Source organism: Urtica dioica, chromosome 6 (assembly GCF_054948205.1).
Source record: "Urtica dioica subsp. dioica isolate 48M chromosome 6, U.dioica_male_clone48M_v1_H2, whole genome shotgun sequence".
Classification (NCBI taxonomy): Eukaryota; Viridiplantae; Streptophyta; class Magnoliopsida; order Rosales; family Urticaceae; genus Urtica; species Urtica dioica.
Window position 1 is genome coordinate 35,635,380 of NC_142761.1, and position 7,892 is coordinate 35,643,271.

Genomic DNA, 7,892 nt, shown 5'->3' on the forward strand with positions numbered 1-7,892 from the left:
AAACGCCATTAAATAAAAATAACCCAATCATATAGCAGTTGTTTATTTAATGGCGTTTTAGATACTACCGCCATTGATTGAGTTTTAATTTTTGCTCCAGCGTGATTTCGTATCCAATGAGAGGGTGACAAGTAAATGTTGGAGTTATAATGGCGTGCAATATATAAAAGCCATTAAAAATTTTTTTTGACCAGCTATGTAGTTGCCAAGTGGCACTTTTTTATTTGGCAAAAACTTGAATAGCCTTTTTTCTTTTTACACCATCACATGTATACGTACGTGTACACAGAATTAATGAATATTCAAATAAAAAAAAATGTTTTACATATGGATTTTAATCGTGTAGTTAAATAAAAACATAATATAAAATTAAACCCTACGACAACTCCCGTGCCCACAGCCCCTCCTTGCCGCCGTTCGTCGCCGTGGAGCATCGTCCGTCGAGACTCGTCTGTAGTCGCCGCCTCTCGTCCGCTGTTCAAGTTCGCCGCCGCTCGCCGCCTCTCGTCAGCAATTCAAGTTCGCCGCCGTTCGCCGTTGTTCGCCGCCGTTCATCAACTCACAGTTGTGCGCGACAGGGCTTTCAGTCGTTCCTTTCCGCCGCTCCTTCTCGTTGCTCCGATACGCCGCTTCACCGCCGCCATTCACTGTCGAAAGGTACTCCGCCTCTGCTCCTCGTTGACAGCCAAGGTCATGCTCATTGCCGGCTGGTTAGGATTATTTTTCCGTGGTTTAATGTTGTAAAGTATTTTAACCTCTTTGCAATGCGTGATTCTTATACAAAGCCCAGTGCATTCTCAAAAATTTCAGCCCCGTTTTGCTATTCAGTGGTGAGTCTTTTTGCTCTTTGTTGTAATTTGTAATGTTTTTTGAAATTATTTGAGGCTTGGCATTCATCTACAATTTTAATTGTTGCTGCACTGTTTTATTCATTATAAACTTTCATGGTTGATTTATTTTGTAAAGGAATAATTAACCTGTTTTGGAATGTTTATGTAGTGATTATTTTCAAAGTATCTCGGCCCTTTCTGAAACATTCCGACCCCATTTGGCCATGGGTAATCCATGTTGAGTTCTTTTTTTTTTTTTTTCAATTTGCTAGGTTTTGCTATTCAGTGGTGAGTCTTTTTGCTCTTTGTTGTAATTTGTAATGTTTTTTGAAATTATTTGAGGCTTGGCATTCATCTACAATTTTAATTGTTGCTGCAGTGTTTTATTCATTATAAACTTTCATGGTTAATTTATTTTGTAAAGGAATAATTAACCTGTTTTGGAATGTTTATGTAGTGATTATTTTCAAAGTATCTCGGCCCTTTCTGAAACATTCCCGACCCCATTTGGCCATGGGTAATCCATGTTGAGTTCTTTTTTTTTTTTTTTTCAATTTGCTAGGTTTTCCAAAATTGGTTGAGGCTTAAGCATCCTTCTACATTTGTAATTGTTTTAAGTATTTTCCGGCGCTCCATCACCATCCGACCCCTTCCACCTCTTCACTTACGGGTATGCTTTTTATTTTGTTTTGTTTCGGAGTTCTTCTGTATTTTAGTGATACTATATGTTTGAATGGAGAAGTTATTTTTTACTTTGTTGTTAGAATCCTATTTATACATATTAGATACATAGGAGACGCAAGATGAATCACAGTTTAACTCAATCATGTTCTTGATTATATAATATAATCTCACTATATTTTTCAATAGTAGGAGACGCTGAGGGAGAAACCACCTCGAAAGCTAAAGTCATGAGTAAGCAAAACAAAGAAAGTTTTGCCAATTGCATTTGAGCCTCAGGATACCTCCGAGTTCGTGCCGGTTGAACCTTATACTGTTTATTCCACCTACAGTCTAATACGATTTGTCTTCTACCGTTTATTATCGACGCCGAGAAAACTAAGGTCCGGCAGAGTAACCTCGTGGTTTGACACTCGAGCATAGGTAAGTAAATGCTATTTTAATTCAATATTTTTATGAGATTTAGCTTTGTGCTGTGTGATATTTGTTTGCTTAACTGTTTGTTCGTTGGTATTAAAAAAATTGAGAGGAATACAAGGAATTAGATACATAGGCTTCAATTTTGACCTTCGATTTGTGTTGGGTTAAATTATTGGGTCCGAAATAATTGGTTCTGGTATGGTTTTTAAGGTTATTTGGTTGAATATAATTCAAGCTCATAGAATTCCTTCAATGTGTTGAAAATTTCCAAATGGATGAGCAGATTTTCTAGGCCAAGTGCTTTTACAGTAGCTTAAAAAAAAGAGTGCATTCACAGTGGTCACAACCTGGTTCTATAAAATGCCTACAAAGGAGCAAAATTTTCCATCTTATTTTTTTTTCTTTCTCCAGCCACATTTGCAAGTAATGATGGAATATAACATTATGATGAACTGGTAGGACGCGGATAAAACGTTTTGCATAGAGTGAAGGCTTTAATTCCCAATCAATTGCTACTCATGCATTTTATTCACTTGTAAGTTTTAGTTTATAATACTTTGTAGATATTACTAACACATTACATTGTACATATGTTTTAGTGGCGCGATCAAGGCACGTACAATCAAGTGGACATCGACGAATTTCGTGGCAAATGGTATCAAGTCATTATAGATAGACATTTCTAAGGATAATGAAGGCTATGTGAGCCATGGTTGGAGCTTGTGAACTTTGTGAAGATGTTAGTCATAGTTAGAACTTTTTGTTGGTTTTTGGTGAACTTGTGATTCATAGTTAGAAATCGTGTTCTTCTAACTTAGCCCACTTAGAAGAAGTTATGGTATTATGAATGGTAAAGTATAATGGTTTTGTTTATTTTGGTGTTGAGACTATTTTACTGTCATGTATTAGTGCAGATTGGTATTGTTTTTCTTCATATCCGGTGCAGGAAATCATCTAGAAATTTTTGGCTATAAATATTTCAAATTGAAATATAAAAAAAAAAAAAAACAATCATTCAATGGCGTTCAATTAAAAGGTGCCATTAAAAGTTTCTAGTCTTCTGTTTTTTCTGACGTGGCAGAACTTTTAATGGCGCTCAAAAAACGAATGCCATTAATGATCTTCGCTGCCCTCTGCCAACGTGGCCTTCCACGTCGTCATATTTAATGGCGGTTTTTTCTAAAACGCCATTATAAACTTTTAATGTCGCCTGTTTTAATGGCGCTCAAAAAGTGCCATTAAATCTCTATAATGGCGGATTTTGAACGCCATTAAAAGCATTTTTTCTACTAGTGTTTAAATGAGCAATATGCCTAAATCTCCCTTAACAAGAAGTACATACCTATGCTAATTAGTCAATTGTTCATCCACACTTGAAATATTAGCCTACTTTTTATTTAATTAAGAAAATTGACCAAAACTTGTATACATAATTATTTTTCTCTACTTAAGGAACCACAATTCCATATTTCTATAGTAAATGTCAGTACTTCTCTAATTATGTAATCGTCAGCTTTATTTTTCAACTTTTTGTTTTCAAATTTTTTCCTTTGTTTTTGGGTTTATTATCAAAACACCTGATATTTTTATCTACGTTATTTAAATAAAATCTTTCTTTTGCCATTTTATTTAATAATAAAGTTGAATAATTTTTTCAGAGATTCTCATGTATTCAACTTTCGAGTCTCATAGTAGTTTAAAACATTTCTAGGTTTATTTCATACATTAAAATTACTAGAATAGTAACTTTAATTTGCCATTTGGATAGTTTTATTATTGTTTTCTCTAAGTGATATACTTCATGAATGCATTTTTTTAAAATAAATTGCAGTTTTTTTTATTGAAGATTTTATTTTTCTTTACCATGGCGTTTTGCTTCCTGAATTTCATCTAGATTTTTTAATGATTTTTTTTTTTTTTGAAAAGAAGAGATAATCTTCATTAAATTCAACACTCTTGCTGAATCAAGAGTTTGATTTCCAGAGGAACATCCTCCTCGTGGAACATACAATCTGGGTATAAACACGATGCCCTCGCAAGAGAATGAGCAACGCCGTTTGCAGATCGTTTAACGAAATTTAAAGAAACATTAAAACAGTCTAATAAGAGGGTTTTACAATCTTGCACAATATTACCAAAAGCAGAGACCATAGGATCGGGTCCCTTAATCGCTTGGATAACCTGTAAACAATCTCACTCAATTATTATGTCAGTCCATCCACGCTGCTTGGTCCAACAGAGATCTTCCCTGATTCCAATGGCCTCCGCAACCGCCGGCGTGTATGCTCCAGTCCGACAACCGGTCACAGCTTCCATCAGAACTCCCTGGTGGTTTCGCACGACAATTCCGAATCCGAAGCTGCCTTGTTGTTGAAAAGTGCCGCGTCCACGTTGATTTTTAGCTTTCCTTCCGGAGGGGGAGCTCATTTCTGATTTTCCGTTGGTACCTCGCTAGGGCTTCTCGAAACTCCTGCGTTGACTTCTTGAGCTGACAGCCATTGATTCAGAGTTGTTGACGCCATCGCGGCCACCCCTGTTGATCCCAAGTTTTTTCCTTCCCACAGCTTCGTGTTCCTGGCCTTCCAGATCGCCCAGCATAGAGCAAGGATCTCCGCCTTCTCCTTCTTCGTTGCTCCGTGACATAATTGTTCCAGCCATGTAGCCGCGCTTCTTTCTCCTGTCTCCGAGATGTGCCGACCTGTTGCAACCCAACAACTCCTCGCAAAATGACATTCAAAGAGAATATGAGTTACAGTTTCCCTTGTCTCCTCACAAAAAGCACACTCCGGGCTCACGTTGACTCTCCTCGAGATGAGCCGGTCCTTCGTCGGGATGCAACCTGATAAAGCTCGCCACATGAGATCCTTACACTTCGGAGGCGCTTTGATCTTCCATACGATTTTCCAGATTTCTAGAGCTTGGTTTTCACTCCAATGACCTTTCTCCCGTTGAATCAACTTGTATGCACTTCTCACTGAAAACCATCCAGAAATTTCTTCACGCCAATACCAGCCATCATCGATGTCTGTTATGCATATCGGTACTTGGGCAATCAAATTTTTGTCTCTCTCATTGAATTGGCTCTCCAGGATATCTCGGTTCCAAGCATTTATGTCAGCCATCATCAGCTCGCTGACCATTTTTCCTTCAAGTAGGGGATTTGTAGAGCTGATTGTGGGATCATCATCACATGGAAGCCACGGTTCCCCCAGGATTTTTATCTGACGTCCCGAGCCAATGCTCTTTCTCCCACCTTTTCTGACTAAGCTCTGAACCTCCAGAATACTACGCCATATAAAACTCGGATTCGGTCCAATTTCTGCCTCCAAAAACGAGTTTTTCGGGTAGTAATGTGCCTTGTAAATTTTACTGACCAGGGAATCTTCTTTGTTGAGAAATCTCCACGCTTGTTTTCCTAGCATGGCCATGTTGAAGTTGTGAAGGTTCTTAATGCCCATTCCCCCTTGGGATTTGTGCTTACACATTTTGTCCCACGCCGCCCAATGGATCCCTCGTTGTTCCTTTACACTTGAATTCCACCAGAATTTGTTGAACATTTTCTCTATTTCCTCACACATACCTTGAGGGAGAAGAAAAACACTCATGGCGTAAGTAGGGAGAGCTTGTGCCACTGTTTTGATCAAGACTTCTTTACCCGCCCTTGACAAAAGTTTCCCATCCCATCTCTGAATTCTCTCCCGGATTCTTTCTTTTAGATAACCCAAAATCGTGTTCTTATTTCTTCCGATGGTGCTTGGTAAACCCAAGTATTTGCTGTCCATACCCGCTTCTTCAATCCCCAGGACTCTAGTCACCTCCCTCTTATCCTCAAGCCTTGTCTTCTTACTGAAGAAAGATTGTGATTTTGTGTAGTTGACTGCTTGTCCAGAGGCCCTTTCAAAAACCTGCAGAAGCTCTTTAACTCTATTTGCCTCCCTCGCCACAGCTCGACAGTAAAGGTAGCTATCATCAGCAAACAACATATGAGAGACCGAAGGTGCTCCTCTCCGACTTGACAACCGTGGATCCATCCTCGGTTTTCATATTTTCTGATCAAAGCCGAGAGTCCCTCTGCACAAATAATGAACAAATATGGTGATAAAGGATCCCCTTTTCTGATTCCTCGGCTCGGTCTAATAGGACCCAACTCAAGGCCGGCGTGGGCAATCTTGAAGTTGACAGATTTCACACACACCATCACCAAATTTATCCACCTGTCATTAAAACCCATCCTTTTCATGATCTCCTGTAAAAAATTCCAGTCGACTCGATCGTATGCTTTACTCATGTCGAGTTTTGCTGCCATGAATCCTACCTTTCCTTTACTTTTCCGTTTCAAATAGTGCATAACCTCAAAGGATACCATTATGTTGTCTGTGATAAGTCTCCCTGGAATGAAAACACTTTGGTTAGGAGACACGACCTGGTCAAGAAGTCCCTTCATCCTATTCACGATTACCTTAGACGTTATCTTATAAGCCACATTACACAGCGCAATGGGTCTTAGATCTCCCAGAGTCTCAGGATCTTTTTTCTTCGGAATTAGCACAATGTGAGTGTCATTCAAACCGTGTGGGAGAACCGCAGACTCAAAGAAATCCCTGACCATTTTAACAATATCAGTTCCTACAATATTCCAGTATTTTTGATAAAAACCTGGATTTATGCCATCAGGACCCGGGGATTTGTCTGGGTGCATCTGGAAAACTGCATCTCTTACTTCCTTCGCGCTGATCGGTCGTAGCAACTTCGCGTTTTGATCGTCCGTAACCGAGGGTCTCACTTCTCTCGTTACCTCCTCCCAGTTACTGTCGGCTTCCTTAAACAGCCCCTCAAAATAAGTTACCATCACTTCTTGCAGCCCTGAATTCCAACTCACCCAATCACCTGCTTCATTCTTCAATTTTTCGATGGCGTTGGATTTCTATCTCGACGAGGCGTCGGCGTGGAAAAACTTGTTGTTTTGGTCTCCGTCTCTTAGCCACAATTGTTTGGATCTTTGTCTCCAGTAAGTCTCTCTTGTTTGGAATAATTCAAAAAGTTCTGACTGATTCTTCTTGAATTCATTTACCGACCCCGGGTCTCTCCCTCCCTTGAGTTTCCGAATTCTTGCTTTGCATTTGTTTATCAGAGGTTGTAAGTTTCCGGTAATTTTGATTCCCCACTCGGCTAACTCCTTTCCACATTCCGCCAATTTGTCCGCCAAACTCAGCCCTTGAAGTCGTGCCCAGCTCTCCTTCACCACCTCCTGCGCCTCCGGGTTCCTCAACCACGCCGCTTCAATCCTGATGTTCCTCGGTCTTGGAATTCTCAGCTTGGCCTCGGGCTCTAAGAAGATGGGCGTGTGATCCGAAGTTGATTCTTCAATGTTTTGCAAAGACGCCGTCGGGAAAATTCATGTCCATTGGTCATTGATTAGCACCTTGTCTAGATGCAGCTCAACCCAATCTGGGCTTCCTCTTCCACGCTCCCACGTGTATGGGTATCCCTTCAACTCTAACTCTGCAAGCCCGCACTCCTGAATCGTTTCCTGAAAACCTCTCAACAGCCACCCCGGATATGGAGGTCCGCCTCGCTTATCTTCTGGGCGGGTAATGTTGTTGGCGTCGCCGATGATGCACCAGGGTAAATGGTTTCTTCCATGGATTGTCTTCAATAAATTCCATGTTTCCTTCCTCAGGCTACGATTGGGCTCCCCATATAGGCCCATGAGCTTCCAGTTGGGTTGACCCTGGAGACTAACTTCAGTTTCTATGTGGTTTTTTGAGTAGCTAATCAATTTTGCATCTTCTTTAAATCTCCAAAATAACGCTAAACCTCCTTTTCTTCCTTCCACATCAACAGAGAAAAAACCTTCAAACCCCAATTTATTCCTCAACCATTCAATTCTTTCTTTCTTACGTAAAGTCTCACATAAAAAAATAAAACGAGGCTTCTTTTGACCTACAAGGTCCAAGAGGA

General features: G+C 40.0%; 1 protein-coding gene and 1 long non-coding RNA gene across 3 annotated transcripts; one reads left to right on the forward strand and one right to left on the reverse strand.

The window, feature by feature from the left end:
• The first annotated feature begins 568 nt into the window (after positions 1 to 568).
• Positions 569 to 2,865, forward strand: LOC149393809 (uncharacterized). 2 transcript variants are annotated; one of them, XR_016299859.1, is made up of 5 exons: positions 569 to 657; positions 786 to 830; positions 1,393 to 1,500; positions 1,701 to 1,934; positions 2,531 to 2,865. It is a non-coding gene; the product is annotated as an uncharacterized LOC149393809 (long non-coding RNA). The 2 variants fall into 2 exon arrangements; XR_016299860.1 differs by lacking the exon at positions 786 to 830 and having other exon boundaries at positions 2,531 to 2,804.
• A 3,990-nt stretch (positions 2,866 to 6,855) lies between these two features.
• Positions 6,856 to 7,641, reverse strand: LOC149393810 (uncharacterized). Its single transcript, XM_089618167.1, has 2 exons — positions 7,354 to 7,641; positions 6,856 to 7,257 (listed from the first exon to the last, which is right to left on the reverse strand). The coding sequence occupies exons 1-2, from the start codon at positions 7,639 to 7,641 to the stop codon at positions 6,856 to 6,858; spliced, it is 690 nt and encodes a 229-aa protein (XP_089474293.1).
• Between the last annotated feature and the right edge of the window lie 251 nt (positions 7,642 to 7,892).